General features: G+C 38.9%; 1 protein-coding gene across 1 annotated transcript in view; it reads left to right on the forward strand.

Moving 5' to 3' along the window:
* TNPO3 (transportin 3) overlaps positions 1-18,363 on the forward strand; it is an 88,863-nt gene extending 70,500 nt beyond the window's left edge. The window contains exons 14-20 of the mRNA XM_019646091.1: positions 58-174; positions 1,071-1,165; positions 2,491-2,647; positions 5,689-5,856; positions 8,895-9,007; positions 15,612-15,703; positions 17,187-18,363. Of these exons, the coding sequence (XP_019501636.1) occupies positions 58-174; positions 1,071-1,165; positions 2,491-2,647; positions 5,689-5,856; positions 8,895-9,007; positions 15,612-15,672 (711 nt within the window). The 3' untranslated portion in view covers positions 15,673-15,703; positions 17,187-18,363. The remainder of the gene's footprint in view (positions 1-57; positions 175-1,070; positions 1,166-2,490; positions 2,648-5,688; positions 5,857-8,894; positions 9,008-15,611; positions 15,704-17,186) is intronic.
* Positions 18,364-20,230: the final 1,867 nt, after the last annotated feature.

Here is a 20,230-nt window from a genome sequence, read left to right on the forward strand (position 1 = left end):
TAAGTTGATATTTATTGAGTGGTAAAGAATTGAACTAATTGGCTTCTCCCTTGGCAGATGGTGAATGTGTACCACGTACATCAGCATTCCTGTTTCCTGTACCTTGGCAGTATCCTTGTGGATGAGTATGGTATGGAAGAGGGCTGTCGGCAAGGACTACTAGATATGCTCCAGGTCTGTTTTCTTTGGGGAGTATAGATGTGTTGGGCTTGGAGGGTCTAAAGGCCTAGCAGTGTGTTCTTCACCGTGTCTTTAATTCTGTTGCTTCTTTATGTCCCCTCCCTCCCCCGGGCATGTTGATTTTCTAATAACAGGGAGGTAGAAACTTCCTAGTTGTTCTCTGGACAGGCCTGCTTGGGAGACTGAGAGAGATTGACCGCTCAAATGTTACAATCATTATAGATATTACCGCCTAATTTATGCTCTCCAGAGACAGGGTTTTTTTGGAGGAGTGGGGAGGTAGGGAAATGGATTTAAAATAAAGGATCTCGAAACTCAGGCATGATTCTATTTTTTATTTCTTGCCTAGAACAGCCAGTAAAGTAGTTTACTTAGCAGGGGTGGGTGTTAGGGTAAATAGCAGACATTGGAAAAGGCTCCTGATATAATTCTTTTTTCCTCCTCCTAATTGCAGTGGAGGAAACATATTAGGGAGTTAAATTATGATGCTCCTTTTCCCAAGAGGTCTTTCCCTTTAAAACTTCACCTATTATTTCATACATTATTATTAAAACTTCACATCTACTCCCTTAGTGGACTGACCATATCTAGGACATGAGCATAGTCTTTACTCTCAGAAACTTCTCAAACTTTAAAACAAAATCTGTCCATCTTCGTATCACCAATACTTGTACCCTCAACCCTTTCTGAAATGTGGATTTTAAATGTGAAAACTCTATGTCAACTGAGAAGGATTTCTGTCTTCTTTTCTTGATCTGATTCTTGTCATAGTCTTTTTCTTTTCCCGTCTGTGCTTCCCCTCTTTATTCCCTTTATGTTGTGATACTGAGGAAGTCTGAATGCTGTGGCATTTAAGACAAGCATTTGTTTTAAAATCATTTCTGTTGTAGGCACTGTGCATGCCCACCTTTCAGCTCCTAGAACAGCAGAATGGACTCCAGAACCACCCGGACACGGTGGACGACCTGTTCCGGCTAGCCACCAGGTCAGTCCTTCCAGAGAGCAGCCCTTGCTCTTACTGTTCATCCCCGTCACTGCCTAGTCTTGCCACCTAACACTTGACTTTTCCTCCTCTGAAATGAGGTAAGTGGAGTAGGTAGATTTTTGATTCGTAACCCAAAGTTAAATTTTGAACTAGAATATCCCCAAAAGTGAAGATGAAGAGTTGGATGGAAACAGAGAAAAGTAGCTGAGTTCCCATCACGAAGGAGGGACATACACAAGACAGTAAAAATGAGCTTGTGAAACACATTTGACTGGATAGTTTTAGTTTTAACTTTTTATGCTGCTTTGAGGTCATGCGTCACCTCATCTTTTTCCTTGAGCAGCTTAGCATCCTTTAGATACAATTACATCTCAGAATAAAAAATTCTTAGGATTTTAAAGTACCTTAGAAGTTATCTGGCACTACACTTCCCAGCTCTACCTCTAGCCTGCCACCCCACTTAATGCTTAAATTCCTTTTGCCAGCAACACTGATGTTATTGCCAAACCCTTGAATTCTTGTCAGTCCCAGCTAAGGAATTTGAATCAAACCAGTTAGTGAGCATAAAAGCACTTTTTAAAAAAAAAAACATTATTAAATATATATAATTATATATGTAATATATGTATTTTGTCATTTACAATTGTAAAGTAGTATTGACTTCACTTTCATCTCAGGTTGAACACTTTTTTTGTTCGTTTTTTAGACAAGTTAGAAAAACTTTTTTTTTTAAGTTGATATAAAAGAATTGTTGGGTGGGTTGTCAACCTTTTTTTCCCAAGATGTGTTCTTTGAAAAACTAATCCCTAGAGATGTTCTTTGTACAAGTGTTACCTGGTGAAATCAATTTGGAAAAATATTGTATCTTTTTCTTGGACATTCTCCATATACATTAAAGGATGTGCGAGACCTTGTGGAAAATTGAAAGTATTGCATTTCCGTATACCCCCTGCTTTCCCCACCCGCTCCCTTACTATCAACATCCCCTATCAGAGTGGTTTGTTTGTTAAAACTGATGAACCTACATTGACACGTCGATATCACCCAAAGTCTATGGTTTACATTAGGGTTTACTCCTGGTGCTGCACCTTCGATGGCTTTGGACAAATGTATTAGTGATATGTATCCACCATTACAGTACCGTACAGAGTAGCTTTCTACCCTTAAAATCTCCTGTGCTCTGCCTGTTCATCCCTTTGTCCCCCATCCCAAACTCTAGCAGCCACTGATCTTTTTACTACTTCCATAGTTTTGCCTTTGATCCTGAGTGCTCTTATGGCCGACTCCTGTCATTTACAGCCAGCCCGTCTTTCTTTCCACACCAGGTTCATTCAGCGTAGCCCCGTTACTTTGCTGAGGAGCCAGGTGGTCATCCCTATCTTACAGTGGGCCATTGCCTCCACTACCCTGGATCACCGGGATGCCAACTGTAGTGTCATGAGGTTCCTACGAGACCTCATCCACACGGGGGTAGCCAACGATGTAAGTATAAACATTGTACCTTTTCTACTTGCAACTCATTATCTTCTCATATTTCTTCCTCTTTTCCTTTAGCGTATCTGTCTCCTTATTTGATCTCTGTTGGTAGGCATATACCATAGTGGATCATTCACTAACCAAAATACCAACTTTTCTATTTAAGACAACCTGTACTGAGTGCTGTAAGCTGTATGAAACAGTCTAAAATTATCTCTGCTTCCAGGCCATTTGCTTTCTAGTCGAAGAGATAAACCGATAGAAAGACATTAACAAGATAGTATTTAATTGACAGATGGGTGATAAAACTCATGATTACTATGAGATCAAAGAGGGAAAGCCCTTTGGAAAGAAGTGGATTGGGATAACTTTCTGGAAGAGGAGGGACCTCAATGGGGCCATAAGCTTTAGGTAGAATTTGGGTAGATTGGAGCTGGAAGGATAGTCTAACTGGGGGTATAAATCCTGAGCAGAGAGTCAGGATAGCACTAAGTGTGTTAGTAGACAATTAAGAGACCTGTTTGGCTGGAGTAGTCAAGTGGCTCATAAAGTTTTTAAAGGTAGATTTGGCTAGGTGTGGAATAGAATTGAAGGTAAGGGAAGTGAAGAAATAAGCAAGTATGTATGTGAATAGGTTTAATTATTATTAAGAAGTTTGGCAGTAAAAGAAGAGAGAAAAAGAAAATAACTAGAAGTGAAAAGCAGTTTAAAAGTTATGTTTTTTAAGATGTTAGAAATATATGTGTATTCAAAGACTAAGATAAAGGAAGAAAAATAGATGTTTTTGATAGAAAACATGAGATATCTGATAGAAGTCTTCAATTCTTATTTCAGTTGGTTTTTAAAAAGGAAATAGGGATATTTAGTTATTTTTGCATAGAAAAAAAGATTAAGAAAATTGCTACCCTTCATTTTTAATCATTGTTTCTCTTTTGCCTTATATTCATGAAAAATCTAGACTGAAACCCATGCCTGTTACCTTGATACTAAACTCTTATTTTTTTATTTTTCAGTTAGAGTTGACATTCAATATTATTTTATATTAATTTCAGGTGTACAGCTTGGTGGTTAGACATTTATGTAATTTATGAAGTGATCCCCCCCAATTTGTCTAGTACCCACCTGGCACTATACCTAGATATTACACAATATTACTGGCTATATTTTCTATGCTGTACTTTACAGCCCCGTGACTATTGTATCACTACCAATTTGTACCTAATTCCTTCACCTTTTTCACCCAACCTCACAAACCCCCTCCCATCTGTCAACCAAGTTTGTTCTCTATCTACGAGTCTGTTTCTGTTTTCTTTGTTCTTTAGATTCCACATATAAGTGAAATCATACGGTATTTGTCTTTCTCTGACTAATTTTGCTTAGCATATTACCCTCTAGGTCCCTCCATGTTGTCGCAAATGGTAAGATTTTAGTTTTTTTAATGCCCAAGCAATAGTTCATTGTATGTATGTGCCTACCACGTCTTTATCTAATTGTCTATTGATGGGCACTTAGGTGGCTTCCATATCTGGGCTATTATAATAGTGCTGCAGTGAACATAGGGTGCATGTATCTTTTCAAATTAGTGTTTTAGATTTCTTTGGATAAATGCCCAAAAGTGGGATTGCTGGATGATAAGGTAGTTCTATTTTTAATTTTTTGAGGTGTCTCCATAACTGTTCTCCATAGCAGCTGCACCAACCTGCAATCCCATCAACAGTGCATGAGGGTTCCCTTTCTCCACATCCTCGCCAACACATATTGTTTCTTGATTTATTGATAATGGCCATTCTGACAGGGTGAGGTGATATCTCTTTGTGGTTTCTATTTGCATTTCTCTGGTGATTAGTGACATTGAACATCTTTTCATATGTCTACTGGCCATCTGTACGTCCTCTTTGGAGAGATGCCTATTTAAGTCTTCTTCCCATTTTTTAATTAGGTTGTTTGTTTTTTTGGTGTTGACTTGTATGAGTTCTTTTTAAATTTTGGATATTAACCCCTTATTAGATATATCATTGGCAAATATCTTCTCCCATTCAGTAGGCTGTCATTTCATTTTGTCAGTGGTTTCCTTTGCTGTGCAAAAACTTTTTAGTTTGATGTAGTCCCACCTGTTTATTTTTTTCTTTTGTTCCTCTTGCCTGAGGAGCTATATCAGGGGAAAAAAAATTGCTAAGCAATATCAGAAAGTTTACTGCTTATGTTTTCTTCTGTGAGTTTTATATTTCAGGTCTTACATTTAAGACTTTAATCCATTTTGAGTTTATTCTTGTATTTGGTGTAAGAAGGTCGTGTAGCTTGATTTTTTTTTGCACATATCTGTCCCGTTTTCCCAACACCATTTATTGACTAGACTGTCTTTACCCCACTGTATATTCTTGCCTCCTTTGTCATAGATTAAATGACCATATAGGTGTAGGTTTATTTCTGAGCTCTCTATTCTATGCCATTGATCTGTTATACCAGGGGTGCCAAAAAAAAGTATACAAGTGGACACTTTGGTCAACATTGTTCAAGTAGTAGTTTATCATAATCAGAAGTGTCTGGACGTTGATGGTAACTACTTGGAGCACCTCTTGTAATTGCAGAAGTCAAACGTGACTTGTATTCATTGTTTGTTATTAGTATATATTGAGTATTACAATGTTTTTTGTTTTTTAATAATTCTGTTATCATACTACCATTTTTTTAGGGGGGAGACGGACAGTGCATTTTTCCAGGACCCATCAGCTTCAAGTCAAGTAGTTGTTTCAGTCTAGTTGTGGAGGGCGCATCTCAGTGGCCCATGTGGAGATCAAACCCGCAACTTTGGCGGTTTGAGCACTGTGCTTTAACCAACTGAGCTAACCAGCTGCCCCAAGTATTACAATTTTAATACAGTCTTCCTTTCTTAAAATGTGTATACATTTTTTTGGTCACCCTCTGTATAATATATATACATATAATATATGTACTTTTTAAAGAGAAATTGCTAGACTAAAGGGAAAATAGTACTTGGTTTTGGAAAGTTGGAATTAGAACTCTTCCATTGCTCCTGTTTTCTGCAGCATGAAGAAGACTTTGAATTACGGAAAGAACTGATTGGACAGGTGATGAACCAGCTTGGACAGCAGCTTGTAAGCCAGCTGCTCCACACATGCTGCTTTTGTCTCCCTCCCTATACCCTACCAGATGTGGCTGAAGTGCTCTGGGAGATCATGCAGGTTGACAGACCGGTAAGATGATTTTCATAAGGAACCCATTCTCCCAGCCCTACGCTTTGTTCCTTGAGGCTGACTATAACTTTGAAACCAGCCCTGTCATACATTCGTGGAACCTAATTTAGGCGTATTGGTAAGTTTAATTGTTAGATGAAGGGGCCTATAGGAGGCCAGTAATTCATCATTGGGTTCTCAAAAGCATGTTTGTGTCACTGTTGTATAGTTTATGTATCACCAGAAGTGAAGACTAAGCATTGAATTCAGCTGTGTGGCTGGCCAATGAGAAATTTGTTCACTTGCGGAGATGGCCATATATCAGTTATATAGTGTTACAAGTTATTCAAGGAGTATTAATTCACTTTAATCTGCTTAGATAGCACTGTATGGTTCCCTGGTAATAAGTCTAGCCAGAGCATTTGGAGGCATGTAGGTATAAAACTAGCCCACACTATATACTTGGACTTGTTTCCCCTTTGGATTTATTTGCTTCCTGTTTCAATTCTTGAACCAAGTTCTTCCAGTTCTTCATCACCTGAGCATGAAAACTACTTTTAGGCTATCCAGCAATGTCCAAGTAATTTCAGTACTGGGCCACATGATCACAAATCAGGTTATGTGCACTGCATGAAAGTTTTTAGCATAGTGGTAAAGTATAACATAGTCTATAAATTAGTTTTTAATGGAATTTACAATTTTTATATTAATATAAAAGCAGTTCAGAAAAGTACAGAGTTGGACCTAGTTAAAATCAGCTGTCTTCCAGAACAGAAAAGTGCCGATACATAAGTATCTTATAACTTCGGAGTCAGTATGTATCTTGATGGTGTCTCCTGCTTTATATCATTTATGGCAGTTCTTAGCCTCAATTTCAGCAGTTTCACAAAAGGGAGTGCACTTTTACTGCTAACCCTAACATGACTGGGCCAGGAGTTCTGCCTAGTCTCGGATTTGTGTGTTCATCTCCAAAATTCAATGCTTAGTTATATAGTCTTAGTGGGCATATGCTTTACTTGATCCTTGGCTCATCAAACAAAAAACAATCATAATTAGGTCAGTTGCTTTCATAGATTTCTAACATTTTCTTTAAGTTTAACAGCCACATGAACTTTAATTCTTACACATCAAACTCTGTGAGGCTCCTGTGTGGCTTTGGTTTCATCAAATAGCTCTGCAGATTTTCCGTATAAGTTTAAATGCTTCAGGAATGAGTTGTACCAACAGTTCCCATTGCTGGTTGTTCAATACACATGTTTCATTTCTATTTCAATCTAATACAGTAATATTTTTGTGTTTTCCTAAAGAAAGTACTATGTGAGCCCTTGGGGACCAACAAGTTTAATCCCAAAAGTATTTGACATGAGAAATAAAATTACCATAATTTTTTACAAATATATCTGGTTCCCAGGTAACAAAGACTTATTACCTAAATTTAATTTTACAAAAATGTTATTGATTTGTAAACATATAGTTAAATGCTAACAGAAGAAGAAAATGAGAACAGCAAGTTTGGGCAGGAATAGAAACCAGGTAGCCATGTGTTCTTAAGAGTTTACTATATACCCATGAATTGTTGAGTAATTAAAAGTGATAGGTGTAGTTGATGTTTATAGAAAACAGTTTTTGTAAAGGCACCCTTAGATAAATTTGGGTTGTCTATACCCGACAAACTGATTGAAATTTTAATTAAGGATTTAAGTCCAAAGAAAATTTATATTCTTGTGCCCTTTCTTAATCATATCAGTTTCAAAGTTCAACATACAAGTTTTTCAGTAGAAGATGACATACCAGCTTTGTCTCTTGACTTGAACAAACTATTAAAGCCCTTTATTCTGTTTCCCACTTTCTTTGTTGGATACCTGTCTGACAAATCTATTCTGTATTTTCAACCAGATTTCTCAGATTCCTTTACTGGAAGATTATATGGCCCATTATATGCTAGCTAATTATTTTTTGCTTTCTAGTTTAGTTTCTTACTGTTTTTGTTTTAGGGGATACTATAATTAACCCATGGGTGATTTTTGGATGGGTGACTTTGTCAATTAAGGGTTCTTCCTGACTCTTGTCTCAGCTTGTTTTTGTCTGAGTGTTGTCTTCCTTAGAGGCAACATTTGGAGAATTATACAGTACTTTTTAAGCATTTATAGTGGAATATATACTTTTGCTCTGATCATAACTTATGATCATAAATAAACATAGTGAGAAAATATATATAAAATATATAACATCAAAAAATTAGCTGTAAACTATGACCAAAGTATGCATCCTCCTTAAGAAAGGAATGAAGAAAAATTAGAGCTGACTCAAAGAACAATTTAGCTGAAAATAAGAACCGAAAGGAAGTCTTTAGAATTTTGATTTTTAGTTTGAAGAGGAAGGAAGTAAGGGGGGTGAGGACGGGCAGGCTTTGTGCTTATAAAAGACATAAAGAGACTATGCTTGGATATAAATAAATTCTTTTAAATAGTAACAACTGTGAGCAACAACAAAAAAATTTTCTAACCCAGAGAACCGGCAGGTATCACAAAAGAGCTTATTGATATAACTTCTACTGAAAGAGATGACCTTAAAATCCTTGATTCTGGTTTCATATTACATATATACTTTTTGACATGTTTACTTATTACACTTTTTGTCCTGCTCTTTCTGGTAACTGTATCTTTGCTTTGGGTTGCCTTTAATCTTTCTGCTCGAGTTTTCTGGCAGCTATTCAGTTTTTAAAATATTACATAAGCTTAATGACAGGAACAGAACAATAGCCTCATCTAGAAGAGATTTCCTTTCCAAGGTAGAAGCGCCTTGTCTGAAATGATGCCTGCCACCTACCCTGCTCCTTGGAAGGGAAGCCTAGGATAGGCATGCCTTTGTAAACTATTCCAATCCCTGGGTTGGAAGGCCTAAAGATAGTACTTTTGTGCATTGCTTTACTTGGTTCCAAGTCTGGGGGAACTAATGCTACTAAGGAAAACCTGTGGCTTTTTGTTATTGCTGTAGAGTCCCAATTGAGTAAGCTCTGCCTCCTTTTAAAACTCTTATCCCACTTCTTCTTGGTACAGACCTTTTGTCGATGGTTAGAGAATTCCTTGAAAGGTTTGCCAAAGGAGACAACTGTGGGGGCAGTCACAGTGACACACAAACAATTAACAGATTTCCACAAGCAAGTCACTAGGTGAGTGATACTGGGGTTTGTGTGTGTGTGTGTGTGTGTGTGTGTGTTTAAATGAATGTAACAGCAGTTGGGTGGGGTGTATAGAAAAAAAAAAAAACCATGTCTTTGTTTCTTATACCATCTTATTTACAGCTCTGCCCAGGAGTATGTTTCTTGCGTGCCTTTGTATATTCACAATTTAGTGTCCGTGTAGCCTTGAATTGCACAAATAAGCATTGAAATCCAATCTTGGGGAAAATATCACCATGCAGTATATGTGTGTCAGTTTTATTGTATATGTATTAACTGGTGTAAGATCTTAATGGTTAAGTGGAAATGTTACTTCTTCAAAAAGAAAAATGCACTGAGTAGTCCACTATGCTACAGGAGATCTGTTCTTTTTTGTTTGTTCGTTTGTTTTTGTTTTGAAACTCTCAGTTCTCATCCATATTCACAGGTAAAGAATATAGGTGCCTGAATAGGCGAAGCATTGGTTGTAAAACATTATACAGTGATGTAGACTGCAGTAAATTGGCAAATTTTTTGCCAGGCCCGAAGATACTCAAATTCTCATTTTGTGCAGACTAAACAAAACATCTCTCTGGGATACATTAGGCTCATGAGCCCCTTGCTTACAGCTCAGTTAAAATGTTAAGTGTACCTAAGTATTCTTTTTTTACTGTAAGCATAATAAACATTTTAAATATAGCTTCATAATCTTCCTAGTTACTATTTTATACAGGTGTTGCTTGATTTCCTTACAGTGCCTCTATTAGTAGACAATTGGTTTTGGCTTTTGGGGCATTTTTTTTTTCACTTTTTCAATATTACGGATAATATAGAAAGTCTAGCCTTTTCCTTCTTTTGACTATTTTCTGTAAAAATCACTGAATCAAAGGTTATGAGCTTTTTATGGCCCTTGATAACATTAACAACAGCAACTTAAATTGGATTTGGTAACTGTATGTTACCTTGCCCTGATATTCCTTTTTCTATCTAGAGTCTTGAGTATTTTGACTAAATTTTAGGCAATGGTTTCTATTCATACAGTTGTAGAACAATTTATAGATCTAAGAATGAGTGTGCAAATGAAGTAGGTTATAGTGAAAAAACTGGAAATATTCTAATTGCCAATCAATAGAGAATAATTAGATAATTAACAGTATGTCTATACTAGTAAATAGGCACTAAAAAGAGAAGTAAAAAATGCATGATGCAGAAAAATATATAAGATATATTATAAAGGGAAAAAATAAGTGTCATGTAACCCAACTGGCACTTAAAATTTTTATTTTATTTTTATTTTTTTTATTTATTTTTTAAAAGATTTTATTGGGTAATTGTGGGAGGGGAACAGTGTTGGGGACTTGGGGAAGGGGACCAGCCAAGTTGTTCTTCAATCTTCATTGTGGAGGGCAGTCACCATCTGGCTGCCCATCGGCAGCCCGTGGCCTCTAAGCTCAAGGTGCTTAGTTCAATCTTAGTTGTGGGTGGGCGTAGCCACCATACCATGAGGGAGTTGAACCTGGCAGCCTTGTTGTTAAGAGCGCATGCTCTATCCACTGAGCCATCCGGGTGGCAGCTCAGCTCAAGGTGCCAAGTTCAGTCTTAGTTGTGGGTGGGCGTAGCCCACCATCGAACAGGCAATCTTGTTGTTACACCAGCTGAGCCATCCTGCCACCTGTTGGCAGCTCAGCGACAGCTCAGCTCGGGCGCAGTGTCACTGGCCCATGTGCGTTTCGAACCAGTGGCCCTGTTGCTCAGAGCTTGTGCTCTTAACCAACTGAGCCACTTGGCTGGCCCTTTTTTTTTTCTATTTTTAATGGTGGTAAAATACACAAAAAATTTATCACCTTAACCATTTTAAGTATACTGTTCAGTAGTGAATGTCCAGAATTTTCCATCTTGCAAAACTGAAACTATACCCATTAAACAACAACTTCCCATTCCCCACTCCCCCTGCCCCTGGCAACCATCGTTCTACTTTCTGTTTTTATGAGTTTGACTACTCTAGATACCACATGTAAGTGAAATCATATAGTATTTACTTGTTTTTTTGTGGCTTGCTTAGCATCATGTCCCAAGGTTCAACTATGTTGTAGCATGTGTCAGAATTTCCTTCCTTTTTAAGCCTGAATAACATGCCATTTTATGTACAGACCACATTTTGTTTATCCATTCATGGGCGATGGATGTTTAGGTTGCTTCCATATCTTGGCTATTGTTGATAATGTTGCAGTGAACATGAATGTACACATATCTCTTCAAGACTCTGCTTTCAATTCTTTTAGATATATACTTGGAAGTGGAATTGCTGGATTATGTGGCAATTCTGTGTTTAATTCTTTGAGGAACCTCCATACTGTTTTCCATAGTGGCTGCACCATTTTACATTCCCATCAACAGTATAGAAGGTTCTAATTTCTCCATATCTGTTTTTACTTTTGTTGTCTGTGCTTTTGATATCATATTCAAGAAATCATTACCAAATCTAATGGCATAAAGCTTTTCCTGTTTTCTTCTAAGATTTTTATAGTTTTAGGTCTTAGATTTAGTAGGTCTTTGTTGCATTTTGATTTAGTTTTTGTATATGATGTATGTTAAGAGTCCAACTTCATTCTTTTTTGCATGTAGATATCTGGTTTTCCCAGCATTACCCTTCTGTGCATTGAATGGCACCTTATTGAAAACCATTTGACCATATATGCGAGGGATTTATTTCTGGGCTCCTATTCTATTCCACTGGTCTGTGTACCTGTCCTTATGTCATTACCATACTGTTTTGATTACTGTGGCTTTGTAATAAGTTTTAAAATTGGGCAGTATGAGACCTCCAGCTTTGTTCTTTTTCAAGATTATTTTGGCTATTCGGTGTCCCTTGAGATTCCATATGAATTTTAGGGTAGATTTTTGTAGTTTCACAAAAAAAAAATTTCAATTGGGATTTTTGATAGGGACTGCATTGAATCTGTAGATCACTTTGGATTATACTGACATCTTAACAATATTAAGTCTTCCAATCCATGAATAAAAATTGTCTTTCCATTTACTGGTCTCTTTAATTTGTTGCAGCAACATTTTGTAATTTAAATATTTTATTCTTTTTGATGCTGTTATAAATGAACTGATTTGTACTTTTAAAAGCTGTTTTGTTATATACGTTATATATATAAAAAAGGCTACTTTATGCAAAGGAGGAAGGCTTTCCCTTTTCATAACCTCTTACTATTTGCATTTCTTCGTGAGAATGTGGTATACTTTTATAGATAAAACCCAGTTTTTAAAAGGGAGAGAAAAATAAAATAAATTTTAGGCAATGGTACAAGATCTAATCTTTTCTGAGAATTGATGTCTTAATGTCACTTTCCAAAATGGCTTACTTTCTCATTCTCCCAGATTGTTTCCAATAATTTTGTTAATGTTAAAATCCAAAACATTTGAGTGCTATTTTGTAGCTTACTAAGCAGCTTAACTTCACGCCCCAGACTTTTGGCCATAGATCAAGTGACATGCATGACTGGAAAATAGCATGTGACTGCCTGCCTTTGTGACACATTTTGCTAGAAGAGGGGATTTCTCCCCTACTAGGTATATTGACTGGGATGACCTCACAAAATTATTTTATTTCTTTTTACTATGAATCTTCCCAGTATAAGTAGTATTCCACCTACAAGCTGACTCGGGAAAGAGGCGTAACAGTTGCTTCTCTCTGCTTTTGTTTTGCTCTGTTCCATCTAGTGTTGGTCAGTAGAAGGGCAGGATCATATTGGCTCTGACTTCCTTAGAGCAAATTGGAGGCTAAGGAGAACCCTCAAAGGACTGGGCTTACAGTCAAGGATGTCAGTTTGAGTCTTGCCACTTGCTATTACTTTGAACTTCAGTTTATTCATCTGTAAAAAAGAGTTAGTAATACCTCTCTCATGGAGTTATTATGAGATACCAACTGGAAATCTAAAGATCTGGCACATAGTAGGTAATCAGTGAAGGTTAACTTTCTCCTTGGAAAAGAATCTGCCAGAATGTCACGATGTACTTGCAAAACTAGCTGGAGCACGTCTCCTGCCAGCTCTAAGGCAACCACCCACACATCCTGGAATAAGTCTCCACCAAGCCCGTATTCTCTCATCCGAGCTAATGTATGACAGGTAAAACAATAGAGTAAGTCTGAAATAAAAGTTATGGACATTCGCTAATTTAAGTAAAATCTTGGGGCAAACTAGAGAAACCCAAATAATGCAGTGCTGTGAACAAAAATACCAGTGATCTTTGCCCTGTGATACGAGAAAATAAGGGACACTACCAGCCTGGCCTACTTGATCTCTCATTGCTAAACGAGTTTGGCCGCTCCTCGTGTAGTAGGCTGTCCATATGGTGGGAAATGAACAGAAATAAGAGGTAATATTGAGGTGCTAGAGAAAGGGTTTGAGATTGCTCACTTTCTCTTAATAATTCTTTCTTTAGTATGCGCGCTGCCCTTGAACCTTCTGTTCTCTGCATGACTCAGTCTCCCTTTTGGTTTTAAGGTCCTGCAACTCCTGCCTCAACATGCTGCTTTGTTTGCCATCTAGCAGGGAGGGTGAACTGGTTCAGTTTCATTTCAGCAAGTCCAAGCCTGTTTTTCAAATGGTACTGGTAATTAATTAATTCCTTAGCATTTTTAGTTAACTTGAAGAAAGCTGGGATTTTTCCTTCTAAAATATCATTTTTGCTTTCCAGACACCACTAATTATGACTAAAAGAAATTCTGCCATCATTTCCCATTTCTCTATTTTGATGTTTATTCTGACTCTTATCAGAGTGGGGTGAATGGATTGGGATTGTGAGACTAGAAGCCAGAAAATAGAACTTAGAAAAGTAATGGCAGCTTCAGACAGACAGACAGACAGACAGATAGACAGATAGATAGATGATAGGACTAAGGCAGAAAGCAAAAAATAGTTGTAGCTCTTAGTTTTATTTTTTTTAAATCCACTTCTTTGGGCTTAATCACCAAGGCACTTAAGTTAAACATTTGGCTGAAGCTCTAGACACTAAAGCAGTTGCTGGCAGGATTGGGAGCAGAAGCCCGGCTGATTTTGTTCGCTCGTTTCACCCAGTTCTCCTGTACTTGCATTTTGGTGTCAGTACTTCCGTGTGTCACAGAAGAGGCTAAGGATGGAGTTATCATTTCTCTTCCAGATTAAATCATCTCTGGTTGAAGGATAGAATTTAAAACATGTAAAGAATTAGAATAGCAAAAAAGTGCCCAGCACTCTCCTAAGTTTAACTGCTTCCTGTTATCGTAGTCCCTTAATAACAGACCACACAGCAGCTTCTGTTGGGTTACATATCTTTCTCCTTCATTAATGATATGGGCCCACTCTTACCCTGGCTTTCTTAACGTCATTATTGATCTGAAAATAGACTGAGAAATGTAATAATACATTTATTGAAGGTATTATTGAAGGTATGTTAAATTCACAAAGAGCTGATGACAGGATTCCAATAAACCTGCAGACCTTACTCATGTTCACATTTTTAGGATGGAGACTGAAAGAAAGTGTCTAGGATATTCTGTTGAGTCAAGTCCTGGAGTCTAAATCAAGGTTCTTCCTGATGTTTTAGACCTTACAATAGGCGGGGAAATCCAGATGTGGGCACTTATGGTGATAGCTCTCATTTTTCCTTCTTTTCTGTTGGATCACTGTTAGAAGTTCCCTCCCCTGGTGTTAGCCACTATGAGAAGGAGAAAGAGCTTTCTATTCACATTGAATCCTAGGCTGTAGGCTGTGGTCCCTGAGTTTTTCTGAACCAGAGGGCCACAGAAGGGTAAAAGCATATTAGGAAGTGCTTCCTTTTCTACTGTTTGGACAAAGGAGGCCTTTGAGAAAGGGTCAGATGAATAGCGGGCATTCAGTATCACTGAGGATTCTCAGTGCTTGCCTGAGGACCAGGCTCTGCTTCCTCCACCTCCCTCCTACACGCCTTAACCCTTTCCTCTCCCCTCTCCCTCCTCCTCCCCTAGGAGGAGACCCTGAGCAGCCTGTTCAACTAGAAAATCGACAGACTGATAGAGATTTGGTTGCTGGACTGGGCTTTATAAACAAAATCTGCCTTTGGAAGAGAATGAGGAAACCAGGGTACCTAAGTTAGCTCAGCTCATAGAGTTAAAATAATCAGCCTTAGGTGAATATGCTTGCTTTTTTTACTTTGGGGTTTCTGGCTTACTTGTATTTATGTCAAAGACTTGAACCAAGTGTCGTTGTTGTTGTTGTTGTTGTTGTTGTTGTTGTTGTTGTAGCAGCCTACATTTGTTGAACACTATTTTATTCACTGCTCTGTTAGTCTAAACATTTGCGTATATGAACTGATTTAATTCTCAGAACATTATGAGGTAGATAATACATGAGGAAACTGAGGCAGATTGGTAACTTGCCCAAGGACGTAGTGGAACCAAGATTCAAACCTAGGCAGTTCTTCTCCAAAGCCCATTTGAGGACCACACAGCTTATAATTATTCTCAGATTCAGTAGTTAATGTTTACCCTTGAGTTACAGAAAGATCGGAAGCAGAGTCAACGTTGCGGTTGCTTTTCAGCGAATTGTGTCCTTATCAATGAGGGACCAACCTGCCTTTTCTTTCCTAGTGCTGAGGAATGTAAACAAGTTTGCTGGGCCTTGCGAGACTTCACCAGGTTGTTTCGATAGCTCGCACTCCTGCACTGTGCCTGTCACCCAGGTGAGTGGTATGCGTCCCCGGTTTCCCCCTGGCTACCTGGAGTGCTTTGGGGTGCGCACAGGTTTGAATGCCTATCATGGGACTAGTGCTATAACTGGAGTCAGAGAGGGACCTAACAATTTAACACTGCTGTACAGCTGGGAAATGCAGGGTCCTGATTGTCTTGGGCCAAGGCTTCTTTCGGATGCCATTTTCACCCCCATAAGAAAGTTACTGCTGCAAAAGTATTTTCTAACATGGTTACTTCGGTGAAAATAGTGCTGACCTAAAGTTGACTGTGGTACATGGCACCACTCTCCTAAAACTGACCTTTCAGATTTATAAGAAGAGATGCTTATTCTTGTCACTTTTACAGTTTGAGCACTGAAATGCCAAGTTTTGACCGAGGCAGGATGTAGTGGAGAGGAGCTGACATCTCTGTCTAGCTTCTGGTCATCAGTTTGCTCCATGCGCTTCTTGTCTCCTGATTCTGAACCAATGCAAGAAGCTGAACTGAGGAAAGAAAGGACTGGGTATTGGGATTTGGGTCCCAGTTTCCTGGCTGAGAGAAGAAAAGCAGCTCTCCTCTTGGCCCACCCTTTGACATCTTAAGCAGGATTTATTCCACCAGGAGACAATCCTCGATGTGTGTACCGCACTCACTGGTGGTTTCTGTGACTGAATGCAGTAGTAGGTGAAGGTGCCGTTCAGCAGTGCCTTGCCACTCCAGGAATGGTTTCTATGTTTGGTTCTGGAATGAGGAGTGATATAATTTGGGATCCTCAGGTTTTGCAGTGTCTGTGAAAGCGAGCATTGATACACCGGGTGGGCAGCTGTGAGTGTTCACAGCTAACATTCATGGAGCTCTTCCTGTGTATCAGGTACTGGTCTCAGTGCTTTATATGTATTAACTGAGCTAAGCCTCATACAGTTCCCTGGCTTAGTTACTATTATTATCCCTATTTTGCAAATGAGGAAATTGAGGTTCCAAGATGTGAAACCATTTGCTTGATGTCACAGTCAGTAATTGATGGAGCCACAGTTCAAATACAGACACTCTGGTGTCACAGTCCTCACCTTTAACTACTCTGTTTTACACTATTGCATTAGTACCCTTTTCAGAGAATCTAAATCTTTGGTTTTTAAACTTTTGTTAGTAGGCAAAGCCTTCTTTCAAAATAAAATCTCACACGAAACCCCAATGTTTCAATAGACTGAAGTGGAGATTTCCTAGTTGGTTTGGAGTGGGCAGCCTAGACCTACTGGCTCACCCTGTACCCCCACATAGCATCCTCAGGAACGGAAAAGCACTGCAGACAGTATTTCATTAAAGCAGTAGCTCCCTTCAGATCAAAAGTAAAAAATCCAACTTCTTTTTTTATTGAGTTCTTATGGCAGAGGCCAGAATGAGGTACCTGAGCAAGTCTATAAACTTCTGCCTTGACTGTGTAAAATGCTCTGTCTCCTGGACCACAAGTATTGACCATCTTCTCTCTTTTGTCAGGAATGTCTTTTTTAATTAGAAGACAGGAAGAAAACAAAAACCAGACTGTGTCCCACAATCAGAAACCTCCATTGTGGCAGAGGGGCCTTCACCGCCACCAGGGCATCCCACCAGACAGGGAGAGAGACTCCAGCCTTCTGAGGCCACCCTGAGGAGTTCCTGTTTGGGGGTGTGAGGGAAAATCAGCGCGGTTTTAAAAAAGATGGCTGCAGCCTGTCCGGCGTGGTGGGAGGGGAGCTGGTTTCCTGGTGAACTTGTTTCTAAAAGGAAAATTAATTTTAAGGAAATAAAAAAGGAAAAAAAGGAAAAGTAAACTAAAACCAGAACTGAAACATTCGCCTGGTAACAAACGAAATGCACACATACATACACTCACCTACACACATGCTAACACGTGTGTGTGTGTGCACACAGAAAAAGAAAAGTACAAACTTTCTGTGAAACAAAAAAAAACGGAAAATGGGAATTCAAGTGAATTAAATAGCTGCGATTGGAAGGGTCAGGATCATCTCTTAAGGTTTCGTATTGTTTTGTCCTCTCTTCTCTCTCCCATCCTCCCCTTTTTCCCATTTCCCCTCCTCTTTTAACAAAGTGAGTAGAAATGTCTCTCATCCTCCCCAGCCATTTCTTAACAACCTTTAGAGTTGTTCGGACAGGGAGGACTAAGCAAGGAACTTGTTCTGTTTTTATATTGTGGTCACATCAGTGATACTAGGACCTGCAAGGGCCAAAATTCGTGTGTATCCCAACTCTGAGCATCCTATTCAATCTCTGAATCCACTTCCAATCCACATTGGGTTGCTGTCAGCCTTGGAGATGAGCCAAAATTGGGGTGAGTGGGATGTAAATGTACATTCTAAGTTTTAGGTTTTTTTAAGATTTTTTTTGTTGTTGTTAATGTTTCACCCACAGACATGAGAGGAAAAAAAAGAGGGTGGGAATATGGGAAAAAGTGTTTATAGGGCCAACTGTTTTTACTAAAAAGTGTGGAAATTATTTGATTTCATGGGTATGAGACGGGACAGGGAAGCCCAAAGCAGATCTTAATGTTTTAAAGGAGTTGCAGCCCTGCACAGGCACTAGATATGAGGGCACTGTTCTGTCTGGTGTTGTAGCCATCTCAAGAACAAATCAACAACAACAACAAAAAAAGAAAAAAATAAATTTTTAAAATTTACTCCGTGTTTGTTTTCACTTCCTTTCACTGCCTCATAGTTCTAAAATGGTGCAGCAAGACTGCTTCAGTGAGCAGTCTTAGTTGCTATCTAATGGTCTGTGAATGGAGTTTAAAGGCAGGCCCCTGGCCTTAATGCCACAAACCATATTTCAGGGGAGTGGCTCGTTATGCATCTTTTATTCTTCTAGTTCATCCTAAAACTCTTCATGCTACGTATTATCTTTTCATATAGCCTCAGTGAAAAAGCTGAATTTAACATTCAGAATGTTAAACAGAAAGGTGGTATATTCTTTCCACAATGGCCACCCAAGTAGATTGCTTATTTCCTGACCTACTGAGTACTTGGTCTGTAAAATAAAAACCTGTATTGAAGTATAATTGACATCCAATAAGCTGCACATATTTAAGGTATACATGCAGTTGATAAGGTTTGACAGGATACACCCCTTAAATCCTGAACAATCAACATAGTGAACCTAGCTCTTGCTCCCAAAAGTTTTCTTATGTCTCTCCCCATCCTCCCCCATGCCCAAGTGGCCACTTATCTGCTTTCTGTCGTTGTAGATTAATTTGCATTTTCTTGAGTTTTATATAAATGGGATCACATAGTATTACAGTAGTTAGGCTTTGCACTAATAACCTTGACTGCAGAGCTGCACCTCGTATTTGGAATCAGTGAAACAAACTTTCCTGCATCGCATCAATTGTATTCCAAGTTTTACTCTAAAGAGGCACCATTGGGAGGGGAGGAAAAAACTTGAATGTGAAACAGTGTTTAGAGTGAGATTATCGAATTCTGGGGATCTGCACAGCACCCTAGTCATCCCACTCATTTTCTGGGGATCTGCACAGCACCCTAGTCATCCCACTCATTTTCTGGGTAAACAATACTTTAAAGCCTGGTCCAATCCTAGGTTATTGAAACAGGTAGTTGACTTTCCACTGTTAAGGAATTTGGCTTTTATCACAGAAATTTGTGTCTGGGACTGAAGAAACGGAAGACTTAATACAGCTCTCCCTGGCCACTGAAAAAGAGCATGTGGAATGCATCTCCTAATTAACATCAAGAACATCTCCACAGCTAGAGCTTTGGAAACCAGAACTCTTATTAATGGTGTTAGGTCCTACTGCTTACTATAAGTCTTACAGATTGCTTCAGACTAGTTCTTACAAATAGTCATTACTTTTCGGTATAGCGAGGATATCCACCTGTATTTTAATTTAAAAAGGAACTATTTGGGATCAGGTACCCTAATGCAGATACTGTGTTCCTGCATGATGTCTAGTGGAAGGAGAAGAATAATCTTGCACCTGAACTAAGTCATAAAGTCCCACAGAATCGTCTGTTCCTTCATTTCCCTAAATGGCTTAGCCAAGGAATTTTAGTCGTGATTATGTGAAACAAAGATCACCCATTGGGGCTATTCCCAGTGAGATTATACTAAAGAAAAATAACTTGTAATTTATTTTTTTTTTAAGATTTTATTGGGGAATTGGGGGAGGGGAACAGTGTTGGAGAATCCGGGAAGGGGAACAGACAAGCTACTGTCCTTTTGTTCTTCAGTGTAATTGTGGAGGACATCGCTTCACTGGCCCATGTTGGTATTATCACTACGCTCTTCCTGGGTGAGGCAGATCGGTCTCCGGCCACTGGACAGCAGCTCATGCCGGCTGCCGGCCACTCACAGTACCTTACAGGAGCCCACTGCAGCCTACACCATCACCGGCAACTCATGGCAGCCCAGCTCCAGGTCAAGCTGTTGTTCACCATCTTAGCTGTAGAGGGTGCAGCATCACTGGCCCAAATGTGGGCTCCGAACCGGGGCCCTGCTGCTCAGAGCTGGCGTCCCAAGCCAACTCTTAACCA

The sequence above is a fragment of the Hipposideros armiger genome, unplaced genomic scaffold, assembly GCF_001890085.2.
Source record: "Hipposideros armiger isolate ML-2016 unplaced genomic scaffold, ASM189008v1 scaffold_97, whole genome shotgun sequence".
NCBI lineage: Eukaryota > Metazoa > Chordata > Mammalia > Chiroptera > Hipposideridae > Hipposideros > Hipposideros armiger.